The sequence below is a fragment of the Manis pentadactyla genome, chromosome 14 (assembly GCF_030020395.1).
Source record: "Manis pentadactyla isolate mManPen7 chromosome 14, mManPen7.hap1, whole genome shotgun sequence".
NCBI lineage: Eukaryota > Metazoa > Chordata > Mammalia > Pholidota > Manidae > Manis > Manis pentadactyla.
In genome coordinates, this window is record NC_080032.1 from 76,664,064 (window position 1) to 76,683,619 (window position 19,556).

Here is a 19,556-nt window from a genome sequence, read left to right on the forward strand (position 1 = left end):
CTTGTGGGAAAAAGAAGGGGAATGAGCATGAACTTTTATTGAAAAAGTGTAATTTTAATTCCATGTTTGGCAGGGGTCTTCTAGGTGATCCTGTCATCAGTCTCCTACCACAGATTGCCCCATCACACAAATAATCTGCATTATGTTTATAGACTTATCTAAGGTACAAATGTGTTCATATAATTCTTCCTTCAAAGGTTCTGGGGTCTCCTTTCACCTTTAAAATGTATTCTGAACCCTTTAATTTCTTTTACAAGGATCTGTATACACCTTACCCCAACCTACCTAGAATTCTCCCCCATCCCTGGTGATCTCCTATATGTACCTTAAAAAACCAGCTCAAATATCATATCTTATCTTTAGCTCAGCTCTTACTCTTCCCCGCCTCTCAGGGAAGATTCCTTCCTTCCAGGTTTGTGATTCTTAACACCTTATTCATTGGTGCTGTGAATCACAGACCTTGCTGTACACATTCTGGCTGTGGGACCTTTGGCAGACTCCACAGAGTAAAGAGAAGTCTGTAAGCCACAGTGTCATCATTTATAAGAGAAGAGAAATGATAGGACACTAGAGGAGTTCTTTTGAGGATTTTTGAAATAACGCACAGAAAATACTTAATGAATGCCTGGCACACAGTAAAGACTCAAACACTATTAGGAGAAACAAATGTGTGCTTACATTTTATTTTAATTTGCTTGTGTATCTTTCTGCTCTATTAAAATGAGATGGCCAGAATTCTATTTCTGTCTTTATTGTACACAAAGCATCCAACAACTTTTGGCATGTCATATATTGGCTTATGTGGTTATCGAAGTTAATATATATGGAAGGTTATGTTTAAGTCAACACTTTTATTATTTGAAGTTCCTTACAAGAAGATTATTAGAATAAGTTTCAAATACCCATATTAATGTCATAATAGACACAAATATTTCAAGAAGGGCTTTGCTCACAAAGAAAAGGAAAATGAAAGCTACTGTGTGAAACACAGTTTAAAATAACAAATCCAGAAATGTCAGATATTATATCTCTTCAGTGGAGAATTACTGCTGGAACCAATTTAGAAATAAAAACAATGTAAGTACTTACAAAATCTCCATTTGGTTCAGACACTGCAGGTAAAACTAGTGTAAGTAGGAAGTTTATAAGTAATTCCAAAGTACCTAAGATACTACTTTGGAATTATTTATGAAATTTTGGATGTACTTATCACTTTCTTTTAGGAACCATGGACATACTTATCACTTTCTATTAGAAATAAGCCAAGCTTCGGAGAAAGACAAGTGCCAAATGATTTCTCTCATCTGTGGAGTATAACAACAAAGCAAAACTGAAGGAACAAAACAGCAGCAGACTCACAGACTCCAAGAAGGGACTAGTGGTTACCAAAGGGGAGGGTGTGGGGGGCGGGGTGGGGAGGGAGGGAGAAGGGGATTGAGGGATATTATGTTTAGTACATAGGGTGTGGGAGGCCACTGGGTAAACAGTGTAGCACAGAGAAGGCAAACAGTGAATCTGTGGCATCTTACTACACTGATGGACAGTGACTGCATTGGGGTGTGGGTGGGGACTTGATAATATGGGTAAATGTAGTAACCACTTTGTTTTCTCATGTGAAACCTTCATAAGAGTGGATAATACCTTAATAAAAAATTTAAAAACTATAAATAAATAAAGCTATTCATTCTAACAATAACAAAAAAAGAAATAAGCCATGCTTATATTGCAGTTTAATATAGCTAAAATCTCTTCACACAGAAATGTTAATTACAATTCTCCATTCTATGATATTTTCAACAGCACACCTTAAATATAAATAGAGATGATGAATCTCCTTTAGTTTTGGATGCATGTGTACATGTAGAGGTGTATGTATGCTTATTTTTAAAACAGTTTATTGAATTATAATTTGCATCCCATAACATTATCTATTGAAAGTATATAATTCATTGTTTTTTTTGTATATTCGCAGAGTTGTATGACCATCACCACTATCTAATTCTACATTTTTATCATCCCAGAAGAAACCCATATCTATCAGCAGTCACTTCCTATTACTGCCTCCCTCCCTCCCACCTCCAGCCCCAGTCAAGCACTAATCTACTACTTTCTGTTTTATACATTTATCTATTCCAGACTTTTCTTATAAAAGGGGTCAACTACTTGAGGTCTTCTGTGATTGCTCTTTTTCACTTGGCGTAATGTTTTGAAGGTTCATTCATGCAGCACTTATCATTCCTTTTCATAGGGCCACATGAAATTGCACTAAATAAAATTGTGGCATGAATATACCACATTTTCTTTATTCACTGATTAGTTATTAGACATTTGTATTGTTTACAGTTTTTGGCCATTATGAATGTTTCTATAGATATTCATGTCCAATTTTTTTGTGTGAACATAGGTTTTTCATTTCTCTTGGCTGTATACCTAAGAGTGAAATTGCTGGATCATATGGTAACTCCATGTTTAACATTTTGAGAAATTGCCAAATAATTTTCAATATTGGCTGCACCAATTTACATTTCTGCTAGCGAAGTGTGAGGCTTTCCATTTCTCCACATCCTCACCAATACTGTTTTCTGTGTGTGTTTTAATTAATAGCCATCGGACTGGGTGTGAAATAATACCTCATTGTGGTTTTGATTTGCATTTCCCCAATAATTAATGATGTGTTGAGCATCTTTTCACATGCTTCTTGGCCATTTGTATATCTTCTTTGGAGAAATGTCTACTCAAAGTTTTGCTCACTTTTTATTTGAGTTAATTTCTTTTTCTTATTTAAGGGTTCTGTATTCTACATCCAAGTCCCCTGTCAGATTTATGGTTTGTAAATATATTCTCCCATTCACTGGGTTGTCTTTCACTTTCTTAATGCGATTGTTGTGCGTGTTTATATTTAAAACAAAAATTAGACAAATCACTTCAAAAGCTAGATTTTAAGGTTAATGACTCTTTTAGAAGGACTTATTTTCATATTTTCTTCAATGAAAATTTTAGTTTTTAATTGAAACTGTAAGATTTTCAAGAATGAAAGTTTTGGTTTCATGGGTTCTCAAACTACTCCATGCTCTGTAAGAAATGAGTTACTGAGATAAAATGTTTCTCAATTTGAGAAATTGAGCATATTAAGAAATTAATGTGCTTTATTTCTTACTCTGAGGTCATAATATTAAAGGATGTTTGCAGTTCCATATTAAAAATTACATGTGTCTAGCCCAGTATTTCCAAAGTTAGATTTAATGATTTTCCCCAATACAACCATGAACACCAGCTTCTGAAAAATGTGCTTCAGAAACATTGTTGTAATCTTTTCTACAAACTGGTTTTACCTGGTTCAAGGCATGTCTGGCATTTGTCCTTTTATTTTAAAGAGAAATGATAGTGGTGACCTATGGGGAGAGATTGGGGAGGTTGGTGGGGAAGAGGGGGAGGGAGCACAATCATAATATAATTTAATCACAAGGACAGTAGTACAGCATGGAGAATGCAGTTGGTTGATAGTGACCGCACTAGCGGGGGTGAGGATTTAATAATATGCGTAACTGTTGAACTACTGTGTTGTATAACTGAAACCAACATAAGATTATATATCTATGATACTTTAAAGCAAAAAAGGAGTGATAGTCATTTTTTATTCAATAACCAGATACATGGCAATAGAGGGCACTGATACATCCATAAATTATTTCTACTGTTTTGTTTAATTTACGAGGTTGAACTTGATATATGTGCTACATACATAATGGGGATCAAACTAATGATGCAAATTGTTCCTCTGTCTACAGCCACACAGTTAGAATGTTGACTTTGCTTTGGAGTGAATCCAGAGTCAGTTAATGTGTGTGGATCCTATTCTCTTCCATTTCCAAGGCCTTTCCCAATATGTATTGGTTGCCTGTCATCTCTATTCTTCCGTAAGAATAGGCATGTGCGTGTGTGTTTGCATTTGTGCATGTCTGCTCAAATACAACTCAATGATGACAGTTTCATGACTTCAGGATATTGGAGCACAGACAATTATCTTTCCCTCATGGTCACTTCATGTTAGATGATCATTGCTTCATCTACAGAATCCTATACCCCTTCCAGGCAGGAAGAACAGAAGGCAGAAGGGCAAAAGAGATAAGCTAGCGGAGACTTTCTCCTTTTAAAAAGTTCTCTTGGGAGCTTCATACAGTGACTTCTGCTTACCTCTCATTGGCCAAGACTATGTTGCATAACTTCTTGATCTGTAAGTCATTTATAAGCTGGGCACATTGCTATTTCTATGAAAATCAGAGTTCTGTGAAAGTAGAAATGTAAGATGTATATGGCGTGGACAACTAGCAGTCTTTAGCCACATAGGCAAGGGGTGAAAGAGAAAATTATAAGTTAGAGTGAAGGGACCAAGCATCTTTACTACTTACATACTTTTACTTGCAACCCTGAGCTTACAGTAACTCAGAATGTCTACATTTTCATCAAGAGGTGCCACAGAATATTAAAACTAAAATAATAGGCATTTTATTCATTATTATTTGATGAACATGTTTCACCAGCTGCTTTTTTTATAGCAAGAGAACCCTAGGGAGAATGAAATTGAGGACAAATAAGTATGTTCATAGCTATAGAATATTTGAATCAACTCATTATTTAAATTCCTAACTCATCAACTTCCTTAATTTTCTGGGCAAACCAATCAGTCCTTCTTTAAACAAATATTTATTAAGTCCCTTAACTGGTGCCAGGCACAGTGCATTCAGCAAATAAGACCAAAAGGTTTCTGCTGTCCTCAAACTCACTCTCCAGAATGAGAGACAGACAGTAAGCACGTAATGAAGTAAATAGATGAGATAATTTCAGATTGCAATAAATGTAGGAAACAGATGGTCATGCTGAAGAGTAATGGGAGAAGATATAGGTAAGGTTGACCTTTTTTGTTTACATCCTAATTTCAGTACCTCGTATTAAGCTGGCCAAGGGTGCACGCTCAGTATGTATTTGTTGGATGGATGGATAGTATTTCTGAGGAGGTGGTATTTGAAATGATGCCTGAAGGATGAAAATGAGTTAACAGTGCTATGAAATGGGAAAATTCATTACAGGCACAGTAAACAGTATTCAAGCCTTGTCAGTTATAGCAGTGAGTTCAAATTCAATTCTAAAATCAATAGAAGCTATTGAATAATTTTACACTGATTAGCTCAACTGATTAGCAAGCTGATAATCTTAAACATCTCTCTTTTACAAATGAGGAATCTGAATCTACAAATGCTATTTTATCATTTGTATAAGTCACCCAAATCCTTGGCACTAATAAGAGTGAAATTGGGATTTGATTTTAAGAAATTTGACTCAGGAGTCTATTCTTTAACTACAATGCAATTTTATAAAGATTCAATAAATATACTATAATATGTACAGTAACTTGCATAATAGGACCTGGATTTGTTAAATCAGCAAGAAAGACAGCATGATAATAAGAACTCTGCCAATTTAATGGATTCCATTTTTGAGCATTTGTTATATTGACTTATGAATTGAATATATAGCATTAGTCTCTGAGATCGACCTCTGACTAACTTTGCCTTTTGAAATCAGAATTGTCTTTGTGTAGTAAGTTATAAACTATATTATATTCTACTTTATGATTCAAATGAACTCTACTTTATGATTCAAATGAACTCTTTGCATATATGTAACTTGCAAAAAAAACATTTCTTTCTAACTTTAAAATAAAAATAGCTTGAAGGATGAAAAGCATTACACACTCAAGCTGGGCAGTCCAGTTTGGCAGTATTTCTAAAGTTGTGATTATACCTTGTGTAATTTATTGATTCTGAAAAATGGAATTGGCCATCTTCTCATCTTCTGATCTTGGAAATTGTGTACATACCCTGCAGCCAGAAATAGCATGAGCTCAGTCGTGATCACGTCCCAAAAGGAAGAAATGTAGACTCAGGGAAATCACCCTAATACTCCCATAAATGACAGTAATTTTCAGTTTTCAACAACATACAAATGGGTCTTGGAGACATGAAAAAGAATTGAGGGTCTACACCAAATTTGGGTATACATTCTACCTTAAGCCTAAGCTAAGAGAATATCTTCAGGTCTTATAGTAAGTTATTTCCAGCAAGATTTAAGATGCTAAGGACAAAATGCACATGTTTTGTTAAAACTTAACCAATTATAGAAAGTGTAAATAAAGTAATTTTGGAGATACCAAGTTCAGAGGAAAAAGAAGAAAACCAAGGGATTGAACGTGACTACAAATCTGTATTTTATGGCATAATGGGGCTGGCATTATGTTCTCTGCCACCTAGTCCCTCTATCCTTTTTTCAGCCACCCCACAAAGTAAAGCACATACCCTTGGCCAGGGAGAAGTTCCCTGGAAAATGTGTGGAATTGTGTCTTTTGCTGAATTTTGGGGGGCACTGATGTAAAATATGACTAAGCATCTAATAAAAAAAAGACTTAAAAATTTTTGTAAAAAGGATTTAAAAAAAAAATGTAACCACATTAAGAGGAAATGATATAAAAATTCAGTATTTTATGTCATTTGTAAGACTTAAAATGAGTTGTTTTTAAAGTAATGTAAATTATTCAGATTTATTTGAAAAAGTCACACTTGATTTTTAATACCATGTCTAAGAAAGATGGTTTAAATGGAGAATTTTCCACCGATTTAGTTAGTTTTGTCAATATATGTAACAGCTTAAAAACTAAGTAGTAATATATTCTCTACTTTTATAGGCCCACAAATATAAAGTATTTGGGGATCAAAGTAATTTTCCTATTTTTCTGCACACATAATTAACTTTAATGGTACAATTTAAGAAATTATATGTTGTTTACAACACAGGCAATGTATGACAATGATTATGAAAAATAAAAAATATAAAGCTATCCAAATTCAAGACCTCACGGATCTTGTTGAGTTAAAATTTTTCCACAACTGAGGCTAGGTCTGGATTTCATTATTTTCTATGGGGTTTCCAAATCTTTTTTCCAAAGGAATGATCAGTTTTATAGATTAGTCTCATGAAGTGGGTTTGACTAAGTGTTAACAATCTTGGGGGCGAAAAACCTCCAGTAAGTCCTTTCCTGAGTCATTGTATAAATAGAATCCCAATGTTATAAGGAAAATGAGGAATGGCACAATGTAGTCTAAACCAACAGATGAAGAACTGGAAATAATAAATGAAACCTTTATAAAAATGATTTCTACTCAGTTAACCAAATTGCCAGAAATACTGTATAGGAGGTAGTTTAATAAACTGTAAAATACTGATTTATAGTCACAGGGCCACTCTGAGTTTTGGGTTTCACCTGAAGGAAAGTTGGTGGAGTTAATAACTCAGAACCATAATGCTTGTTCAGTATTTCACAAGAGAACTTCATTTTTTTGGTCAGCTCAGAACTTAAAATCTTTTGTATTGTATGATTTTAGAAACATTTGCATGGATTTTGGCTTTTTGTTTTGTTTGCTTGCATTTTGAGGGCTGTCACTTGCGTGGGAAATTGGGTTGTTTCCAGCTAATAGATAATATACCTGAAGGGGCAAGTCTTTTCCATACTGAAAATTTCCATAAACTCTCACGTAGCTTTGACCCCAGCTGATTTTTTTCAGATGTTTATTACGTGGGACTCTCAGCCTCTTGCTACTCTTTCTGTCTCAGGAAGCTTAAGCCATCTCTGTTCTCATTACTGCATGCCTCTCATCACCAAGGGGACCTGGTGATGCTAAAATTTGGGTTTTCCAATTGTTACACAGAAAATAAATCTGAATCTGATTCAGGAGATTCAGTAGATGCTATGATCATGTACATGTGTTTCATGTTACTCAGAGTAATGACGCATGAAGTTTTGTTTTACTTACAAATTTGATCAACTTTTGTAAATTGTATGGTGGCATGGTCAAGAAATGTGTTTCTGCCATTCTAGCATAATAGAAAGAAACCATATATGTCATCAGAATTTCAGTTTCCTTCAAGAATTAGAATGCAATAACACCTATGTATTCTATAACTACTAATAGTGAAAACAATAATAGTTAACATGCAGTGAGTGCTATTAAGCACCAAGTACTATACTAAGCTTTTAGATAATGATTCACTTAATACTTCAAGAACCCACATAAGTTAGATGATATTATTTAAATACTAGAGATGTGGAAACTGAGGCACATAAACATTAAGCAAATAACCCAAGATCATGTAACGAATAAAACTGAATATCGTGTCAGATGTGGGATCTGACCCAGTCAATCTGGCTTCTAGAACCCATGTCCTAACCACGATGCTATACTTTATTAATGGTTCAGAAGGTACTTCAAGAACCTCTGGGTTGGTGCCTCTGGATTGGCACCATCAACATCTGTTATATTTACGTAGAGCATGGGACTAGAAGTGTTAATATTTGTCGAAAGGATGTATGAATGAATGAGTGACAGGGCAAATGCAGAAATGTATCATGTATTAGTGAGGGGTACTGGTAGAGAATTTGGTGTAACAACCTCTGACATGTAATCTGCGATAATTCCAGAGCCAACATCAAAAAATACTAATTTACAATATTTACATAGGATTTTCTGAGAAATTAGATTTTCTCTTATTCCATGGTTTTTAAAGAAGATGGAGACTAGAAAGTAGAAAATGGATTTTGGAGAAATAAACCTATGACATTAACTATCACCATGAGGTCCATGAAGATAGATCAAATCCCATGTCTTTCTTTTTCCTTATCAATATTTAATTGCCCAGAACATGATACTTGGTTTGGATTCAGTAATTATTTATTGTTAAAGGTAGTACAGTAGGAAGAAAAGTGTATGATTTCCAAGTTACACTTGCAAGTCATACTTGCTAGTTACGATACTACTGGCTAGTTATGTTATAATCGCACCTCTCTTAACTCATTTCCATATCCGTAACATGGGATCACATACCTCTGTTCTTTTAAGAACATCACTTAGAAAACTGTAAATATAAGTTTCTCAGAAGGTGTTCCATGGAAAACTGTTAATCTCTTTTGAAACAAAAGTACTCTGTGATCAAATATGTTTGGAAATTTTTAGTTGAACTAAGTTCATTTGTTTAAGACTCCCCCAAATTTTAGCAGCTGCTAATATGTATTGGGACTAGCCAAGTAGAAATTATATTATGCAGCATTTCACAAGCTTATTTTCCTTCACTGCGATTGCTTCCTAAAATATCTCATAGGGAAACACTGTTTAAGCACAAGACTGATGTAATTGCATTATTAGTACTACCAAAGATGCAGATTAGCAATAAAAGTACAAAAATTCCATGTAATTGAGATAGTCAAGATGTGGTAACTAAAAGTAATAGAAGCTTGTAGCGTCAGTAGCCACATATAGATTTAGGGCAATGATTGCCATTGTGATAACAGGAACAGAAATAGAATTCTGGAAACATTGTAAACCATAGTGTGGGGACATTATTATGAAAAATAGGTATAGGATTTGCAGTAGAGAGGCTTGGATTTCAAACTCCAGAACATTTGAATTTTTCCCTGTTTGAAGTCTTCTCATTCCCTTTTGTTTATAGAATTTATAGTGGCTCCTGAGTTGGAACATGGAGAGTCAGAATCAGGGATTTATTCTCTGCTGAGTGGATGGGTTTTAAGTAGTTATCACCAACTGTGAGAGGAAAAAGTATCCTTCATTTCCATCATTCAGTGTTTTCCTATTTTCAGGTTCTCAGTGCTTCCTAAGGAGGGTCAATTCTAAAGAATCCTTTTTTTCTGCTGATTTGTCTAAAGATAGGAGATAGGGAGAATAGGGGAAAGGGAATTTATTCTGGAAATGATCCAGAAGAGATTTAGATCCTGGAAACGATATCTGAGGTAAGGATAAAGGTGTGCTCTGGATAATGTTACCACAGCCTGTCTCCCGCGGAAACCTTCAGTAACATCCCCGTCACTTGATGCCTTGTAGAATGGGATGAATCTGCAGTAAGGCTTCTGTGAGGACGCGGTGGTGGTGAAGGTGGGCTGTGGGTAAGAAGCTGGTTTACCCAAAGGAGACTGAAGAAATCTCTGGATTTGTAAATTTAATTATAAAGGAGGGTAAATCTTTTTCAGTGCCATCTGTATCAGGCCTTCCTAGACCCCAGATCCCTGTGAAGAATGCTGGAGGGCTGGTTACCATGTGTGGGAAGCTCAGGGATTTTGTTAGATGGTTTAAATGGAGAATTTAAGCCATCTTTAGCCTAAGGCCCAATCAAATACAGACTTTCAGTGACCTTTTCCTGCAGAACAAAATACAGTCGTTACCCTGTTAGTCCTCTTGCTAACAAGAGGCAAAGAAAAGAAACATCAAGGATGCAGAGCAGTTCCCCTGGAAGGACTAGGCAGTTGCTGAGCTGGGCTAGAGCTCACTGTCCATCACAGAGCTTCTCAGGCCAGGGGACCACCACGTAGTAGAACCTGCTGGCAGGGGAGTGAGCAGTCCAGGCCCATCTGTCCACGCAGAATCCTGGGAAGAGGAAACATAAGTAGTGTGGAGATTTTATATGGAAAGAGTGTGTCAATGGAAGAATCCAAAGGGAATGTGCCAAGGGTAAAGAAGACCTTTAATTTGCTTATTTAATTGTTTATTAAATTCCGTAGTAAATGGGTTAAAAGGCAGTCCCTGCCCTTATCTATTAGATGATTCTTGAAAAACAAAATGTGTAAAGGGACCACAAAATCGTGCTATGTACACAATAGCTAATGTAACAGTGCCTTTGTGGAGTGTGGTATTGGCTCCCCCAATTCTTGTTGTATTGAATGAAATTGCAGATGAATTTGGGGAAGGGGAATCCCTGGGCCATCAGTATTTCTCCACAGAGAGCACTTTGTAATTTTTAATTAATGGAGCTGCTGATTAACTTTTGGACAATTTCATAGTAGAGGAAAGGAGTAAATACCAAATATACACCTTATGTTAAAAAGATCCAACTTTTAAAAAATCTTCAGCCTAAGGACACTCTGCTGCTCCTCAAAATGCACCACTTTGCCCATCCCAGGGTGTCTCTATCTTGTCTGCTCTGTGGGCATCCCCATTTCCCAGGTAACTGTGTCTGTCCCTCACTTTATACAATTCTCTGCTGAAATGTCACCTTTTCAGAAAGGACTCCCCTAACCTGTTTATGTACAGTTAGCTCTGTTTCCAGCCCCTCCCTGCCATTACCCCCTCATTCTGCGTCCTTTAAGCTTCGCTACAACCTTATCATCACCTGGTATATTATATGTTTATTGTTTATGTTCTATCTCCTTTCACTAAAATTGTGAGAGCCAGGAGAGCAGAGCCACATCGTGATTTGTTCACTGATGTACAGGTTGTTCCTGGAATGGTTCCTTCAATGTAATAGGCATGCAATAAATGGTAACTGTTTCTTTGATATCTGTTTAGTGAATAAATGATGAAATAAAAAGGGGGCTGTATAGTAACTTTTGCATCCTTATATGTACTATACATAGTATATGTAAACATGTAGTATATATATTATAGTACATATGTATTATTTTTCGTGGTTTCAAAAGTACGTTTTAGTAATTTTCAACAAATGCAATAGAAGAATGGTTTTCTTGAGGGTAAAGCAAGGGCAACAGTATGACTTTTAACCTCCATCATTACCTTTTTTCCTATCTAAAACTGACCTCTTTTTTAAGCACATGCGAAGAATGAGTTTTTATCTCACATCTAGTTGTAATGGTAATGCAACTTTTATCCATCCCTTGGTAATAACTATGGTGAATATTTTTTCTCCCCGAAAGTCCTTAAAAGGCATTAATTCCCATATTTACAAACAAAAAATAAGAGAATATAGCGCAGGGAAAAATATATAAACAGGAAAGGAAGACATTTTACCTACAGAAACCTATTTTCAACTATCTGCACTTCTCATGCTATTATTAAAAATATCTCTGCTTGGATAGAACGGTTTTGTTTCCATGCTGACTTCTGTGCTTCTCCCGTGAACTTTTTAAATTCAGTGTTTGGCAGTGGCTTTGTTTTCTTTGGAACTAAGTTCTGTGTAACATACTGTTAGCTGAAGGCTGTGAAGTAGAAATTTATTATTACAAATAAGAGAGAATAATTTATTCCATAGGATGAAAATGACTTAGTGTCAAGGAAGTTAGGAATTTCAAAAGGCTTAATACAACAGGTCGTGTTTCTTTTCTAGGACATATACTCTGTTTCCTAGAAATAAACGTAAGGGTCTTCGTTTTGCCTGTCCTGATTAATGGGAGCTGAGAGCAGATGAAAGATACTCTTTTTTTAGAGAATTCCTTCATCACATGGAAGGATTTTGTTTACCATATGCAGGCATAACCTCAGTGACCTATATATCCCCAGACCTTCTGGTAAGATGCTTATCAAAAGGTCACTACCCGGAGGAGTAATCATAGTTAATAGCTAAGAGGATATTTTTTTATAGCTGCTGAGAGACACACATTTTTTTCTGAATTAAATAGCCAGATAGTTTTTATCAACCAGAATATATTTGCATTTCCTATTTTTTACTTGTTCTCTAGTCTTAGTCTCAATCAATATTTCCCTCTTTCTCTCTCTGTTTTAACATTTCAAAAATCTTTATGTAACTAATCATATGATCATAAGCATTTGTCCTCCAAAAGAGGCTATCATACCATGTTAATAAACTTTCTGTCTCTTTTCCCAGAATTGTCTAGGTATCACATCACTATTTATTTAACTTGAAAGTTTAGTCCAGATGAATTCAATTGTAAAAAAAATGATAATAATAATTCCACCATTTCTTCTTCTTTTCCTCATTGTCCATGATCCATTCCATCTTTTATCTAATCCCACAACAATGTCAAATGACGACTTTGGTCACCTGCCCCTTAACACTAATGCCACCTGCATGTGTTAGAGGATACCTTGGCTTTGTCATTGTGATACAGTATCGACATCAGTATACATTTAATTCTGAAAATCACTGACTTCGTTTGGCAAGCTCTCCTCTTTACTATCCATTGTAACTGACAATTTTTTCATGAGTTCTAATCATTAGTCAAGAGAGTAGGGCCAGGAAGGCTATGCACTTCTAAAACATTTAGGCCTATGGTTCTGCTTCAACAGGAATACTTCCTAGTGGCCAAATGCTTCATTTTAATTTAAATAATCTGTAATATTAAACAGGTCAGGCAGTTTATCGTACTATCGATAGCTTTTTAAAAATGATAATGAAAATGTGCATATTTTAGTCTTTGATCCATGATCTGAAGGCAGTGCTCTAATGACAGTAAAATAAATTATGTGTGCTAATAGGATAAAAATTCATACGCTATCATGGAACTATGAAACTTACTCTCCCTCCCGACCACCCCGCCGTAGTGTGCCAGGTATACTATAATCATGGAAAGGAAGAGAGCCCTGACACCCTGCCCAGCCACCAGCCACCTCTTTCTCTTCATTTACAAAAACAAATTGCAGAAATTACTGTGACCTACCCCATACATCCAACACTGAAATAATTAATTTTAAATTTTGGCTCTGATTATTTTAATTAAAAAAAGATTTTTAACAATAAAGCCCTTGTAAGTTTCCTCAAGTCCAAGGGGAAAATAATCTTGTTAATTTCCTTTGACCCTCTTCTTAATGAACAGGGAACATTCCAGGATCTCATTTATCATTTCAGAGTGTATTGCTTTTTAGATTTTATTTCACATAGCATGTAGATTTCTATACGTTTTCGTTACTTTGGAAAAAAAAGTAGTGATAGTATTATTTAAAAATACATAAGGAAATATTATGACATAGTTGGTCAACCCAGACTTTCATATATAATAATGATATTAATATAAAGAATTGAATAGAATTCCTTTCCTCTAAATATCACTCATTAGTCAATTGTATATTTCTAGGAAATAGCTCTCCTTGTTACGTAACATATGGCAGATTTTACTATTTAATGATTCTAAATGAAAAGTCAGATTTAGAGAATAAACGTTTGGAGGTTTATTTTGTAAGTTCTAGTTTGCAAATTAGCAAATTTACCTTCTGTTCTGTAGTAAATAATTACTCAAATGAGTCTACATTTTGAATGTTTTTTGTTCTTTGAAAAATCACCATCTTTAAGATAATGTCAGAGGGTAGTGAAGTCTATGCTTTGAAATTTTTAATTCTGATCCTGAAGAAATGTACCTTCTTCACTTACTACCTGTCATCATCAAATATTCTCTCTTAAGTCAACATATTGTGGATTACAATTTGTGCTTATGATTTTTTTCCTCTTTTTATTGTGATATGCATAGCAGAATTTACCAAGTCATCTTGTTAAACTCATTAGCAAGAGGGTAATATTCATAACAGCCTTAATGAAGTATTCTCCCTTCAGAAGGTTTAGAAAGAAAAGTGGAGGGTAGGAGAATATAAACCTTCTTCTTAAAGATCATTTTTCTCTAAGAACTTAGTGCTTAAGTTGACCATCTCTTGAAAGTTGCCCAAACATGATATCTCATCTTCCTGTTAATGAAAGGTACTACTGAGGTCTCAGTAAGGCAGGGGATTAAAAGGGTCAAGAATTGTTTTCGATAATTCTAGTGAACAGCTAATTAAATGTTCTTAATTTGTATGTTTCTCAATCAGACTATTTATTTTATTAGTTGATTAGTGTTTGTTAACTTTATTATAATCAACTTTAAATTAGTATGAATGAATACTTAGCACACGATGAAGTAAATCCAGAAATTAAATAAAAAAATTAAGACATTAAAGAAATAACAACTATGTAAACATTCAGTTTTTCATGATGATTATCTGGGTTAATTTACCAAGAATTGTATGTTAGCCAAAATTAATTAAATCATTGTAATAATGACAATGTTTATAATAATCTTTTTAAAGATGGGTAATTTAAAATTTGTTATATTTTTCATTTATTATACCATGAGCATTTCTTATGTAACTTTTTAAAAAAGGCCTTGAAAACCAGATTTTAATTGCTATATTATATTCTTTCCTATATAGTAATTTATTGAATAGTTTCCCTTTTGTTAAATAACACAGTGATAAGCACATTGTAATTACTGGACTTTTACATTTTTTATTAACTGGTTCAAAGGTATGAAATTTAAGAGCATGTAATTTGCATTAAAATTTATATATATATACACATATATATAATATGTATGTCTGTATATTTGTGTTACATAGATTCACAGATATGTATTTGCTCATACTAGCAATATATGTGTGTATTTAGCTCCCTAAATCCTCACCAAATATTCAACATTATAAATTTGCTAACTGAATAGGCAACAGTAATTTCTTATTACTATCTATATGAATTTATTAATAAAATTGTTTCCCATAGATATATTGATTATTGTTATTTATTCTATAAATTGTCCTCATCTTTTCCTCCAGTTATTTCAAGAGGGTTGTGTTTCTTTCAGATTTGTAGAGCTCTTAGTGTTTTACTAAGATATTTTGCCAATGTGATATTTGTTCAGACATTTGAAGGTTATATGTATATGGATCAATTGATCCTCACATATGCAGGCACACGTGTGTTTTTTGTGTGTGTTTTAAGTTGGAAAATCTTTTACGTTCCAAGGTAATTGAAATGTATTCCTGGATTTCATTCTACTTTTTACTAATAGTTTCATCCTCTTTGAAATTTCATCTTTTTATCTATCTAGAGTTTATATTTGTGTATAAAGTTAAAGTTTAATTTTTTTCCAAAAAATTTATTTTTCATTTGTTTAATAATTCATCACTCATTGATTTTTATATTTTCTTATTTTGTTGCTACATGTACTTGAGTTTGTTTCAGAACTGTCTACTGTATCTCATTTATTTTTGAGTCTTAAACCATTATTCCATAATTTTGATTAAATTTTATAATATTTTTTAATAATGACGGGTATTTTCATCTCTTCTAATATTTTCTGATTATGTATTTTCTCAGATAAAATTTAGGTTCTTCTTTTTTTTCAATTTCTTAAAGAAAATATAGCTTTTGATTGAAATTGAGTTAAACCTATAAACTTGTTGGGAGAGAACTGAATTATAATTTTGTAGAATTCAGTCTTAACCAGAAGTATTGTATGTCCATCAGTAACATTTTACCATTTTCTATATATGATTATCAAACATTTCTTAATAATATTGATCAGTTTCTTTGCTGTTTATTATATATACCAAGTAGTCATTGCTGATGTATAGAAAAGCTAATTATGTACATAGATATGTTATATAGTCTGTCTTGTTAGTGCGCTGTTAGTGGTAAGGAGCGCTTCCATTTGTTCACATTAGTGAATGTTCTGGACAGATCAGTGTAGTTTTATTCTTCTTAGTTGATCTCTTATATTTTCTTAATATTCCACTAGTTAAGAGTTATTTTCATTAAGTAAATATTGTGCTTTGTAAGCAAAGCAGCTCAGGGCCATTACGACAATGGAAATAACTTGATAATGTTTGTGGTCTTCATTTTTATGAAAATTGACATTTTGTGACTTTGGGGGCTTATCATATTAAATAACTTTACTCCTTAAAACTCTCATAGTTTTATCATGTTTTTAAAACAATTACAAATTATTGAAATATTTTTGCCTTCTGGTTTTTATCATTCATCACAGTAGATTAAGCTATACTAATGATTTCTTCAGCATATTTTCTTAATAAAACTAGAAGCTTAATACTATGCAAGTCAAGCTTAACATGGATTAGCATCAGTCTAAGATATTCCCAACAGAGCCATAAAACTATGCATTAGCCGACTCTTTTTCTCACACAGTGATACTAAACTGTCTTCAAAACAACTTGCAACTAAAATATTAACTATCAAAGCAGAAGTTTATTATTTCAGGTATGTTAATTTATCCATGATGTCTACTTAATACATTACTACTAAAACAGATTTCCCAAGTGTAATTATTCTTTAAAAGTAAATAGTAAACATATTTGCCATGTAAACTAAATATCATTTAATTTATTGTACATATTATTATCTTACAGCTTATGGGGCATTCAGAATGGGACCACAAACGAGGGCCACGAGGGTCACAGGTAAGTAACTTCCTTTGCCTTTCTTCTTCTCTTGCATTTTGTTTCTTAACATTTTGAGCCATGAGATTTCTAAAACTCAACAAATTATAAAATCTAGAGAGAGGAAGAGGCGAAATAATAATGCCATTTGTTTTAAGTTAGTTATAATTAAAGGCTGGTTTCAAATCCCAAAGGCAGATGCCAGTATATTCCTCCTAAGAGCTTTCTGGAGACCCAAATTGGTTGTGTTTCTCTGACTGTAGATTTCATATTCATTTTTGTCTTCGGAATACATTTTGATCAGCATCCCACTCTCTTGATTTTACTCACTTCATTTGGTTATTATTCTGTTTTCTTTTCTTTTCTCTATCTTCCTGTTTTTGGTTAAATATTTTGAAATACAATCAGAGTAAACCTTGAGCTAATTACAGATTTTGTCTCCAAATTAGCTGTCTTCATCTTAGGAAAATAGAAAGATGAAAGGACCTATTATTTTTTAAAAGAAGCAAGTTCTAAACCTTTCTATATTACCAGACTGTTTTCATTGTCTCACTTGATGTCTTAGGCAAGGAGAAAACCTTCCATGACGCATGTATGCTTTTTAATGACCTAATTAGACAATGTGGATTTGTTTTCCTTCCATAATTACTTTGCCTGACAGAATAAAGGCTGAGTTTTACACTAAGAAAATTATCACTCCTCCTAGGATATTTTGTGAAGAAATATTTTAAAAAATCAGTTATCTCATAGTAGTCTATGTTTACCTGACTCCATACATGCCCCCGTAAAAATTAAGTGGGTGAAGCATCTTCACTGCTGCCGCTCACATTTTCTATTTGCCACACACAAAAATTATGGTTACAAGAAACAGAGATGAACGTGCAGTATGGTATATGAAAGCTCACTGTGAAATGGGACATTCTCCCAAGTGTTTTACCAAGCTGAAGTGAACCTTTGCTGTCATTAAGTTTGCATGAATAACTGTTTAATTTAGGTCACTGGGAAAATTAAACCAGGTAAGTTGTTTTCATCTGAGATTTTAGTAGATGTGCTTTTATTTTGTCCATTATCAATTTGATTAGTAAAAAAATACAAACCAGTGTAGTTAAATTAGAATTCCCCCAAAGATTTGATGACTTTACTATACCTCATTTAATTTCCCTTCTTCATGTTTTCTCACCACTCTCCCACTGTACACATCTATAATACTTTCAATCAGAATTTGCTGCAGGGTTGTTAAGGAGATGATGAAACTAATATATGGTAAATGCTTTGTGATTCTAAATCAATAAAAAGTAAAGGCGAGTACAGGTAAGAACCTCCGTGATTTCTGATTATGGACACCAGAGACATTTTGATATTTCAAACATGTCAAACAACTTTCTGAGGACATATCCCTTTAAAGTAATATAGTATTATATTGTAAAAATGTTCAAAATGTGTGTTACTTATTCCCCATATGAACTCTCTGGATATAACTTATCTTCAGATTTTGATGGGTCACTCTGTCATTATAAATTGAAAAACAAAAGTCAGAAGAGCACAACATTGTGTTAAGTTTAAACATCAAAAATGCAAAATGAAAATTTTTATATTTTTTATATTCCAGATATTGCACATAGCTAGAAAATTTCAGAATTCTACACATACGCACAAATGTTTTCATAAATAAGTTTGATTATATTTGAAAGCTAGAAATGGTTTTGAAAAACAAAGGCATTAGAATGTTTTTGTATGAACTATCATGGTCAGCATCAAGGCATGTGTTAGACCTCTTAACTAGCTAAAACATTTTAAATGTAGTATACACCTTTGTCTCACTTTGATTCCTCAACTTCAGATTAAAATTGTCAAAGTAAAAAAAAGCAAAAAGACACACCAAGAAAATAAAAACAATAATTACAACAACAAAGAGAGTTGTTCTTCAGAAATTCCAAATAAACAAAGTAGACATTAAATAATGCCACTTATCTGATTCTGATTCCCTACTGGGATAAAAAGAAAGGCACTACATTTATGTTTTAGGTCACTGATTCCTTCTTATCTTGCCATAATTTCCTTGGACAGTATTTCTAAAGCCTTTAGGCATTCCAACGAAATTTCAGACAGACTGCTTTTGAACACAGATCTCTTAATAATTTACTAATACTCGAAGGCCTTGCTCAAATCCCATCTCAGGTTAGTTGAATTGAAGACGGGTTTTTAAGCACTTACTGTTTGTACTGCCCTATAGTAGTTCTATCTGTGAAATAAAACTGATTGACAAAGTTTACGGCATTTCAAGAGCTCACAATTATGTTTGGAAATAAAGAAATAGATGATTATATAATTTACATAGAAGGCAGACTTGTAGATGTAAAATTAAATATATAAACAGGTGTGATTAGACTTGAGTGGGACAGAGTATTTATCCCTAGTAGAACTGGAAGATAATTTTTGGAGTTGATGGTATCTGAGGTGAGCCTTCAAGGTTGAGTAGGTTTCTGAAGTGTGAAGAGAAAGAAAGGGGAACATTCCAGTGAAAGTCTGGACTGGCTGAGTGTGGGA

General features: G+C 33.8%; 1 protein-coding gene across 2 annotated transcripts in view; it reads left to right on the forward strand.

The window, feature by feature from the left end:
- Positions 1-19,556, forward strand: part of PDE3A (phosphodiesterase 3A) — a 314,743-nt gene that overhangs the window by 165,469 nt on the left and 129,718 nt on the right. The window contains exon 2 of one of the 2 annotated variants that reach the window (XM_036889380.2): positions 16,980-17,030. The exons of the other annotated variant lie outside the window; for it this stretch is intronic. Coding sequence (XP_036745275.2) covers positions 16,980-17,030 — 51 coding nt within the window. The remainder of the gene's footprint in view (positions 1-16,979; positions 17,031-19,556) is intronic. 2 annotated transcript variants of the gene reach the window in all.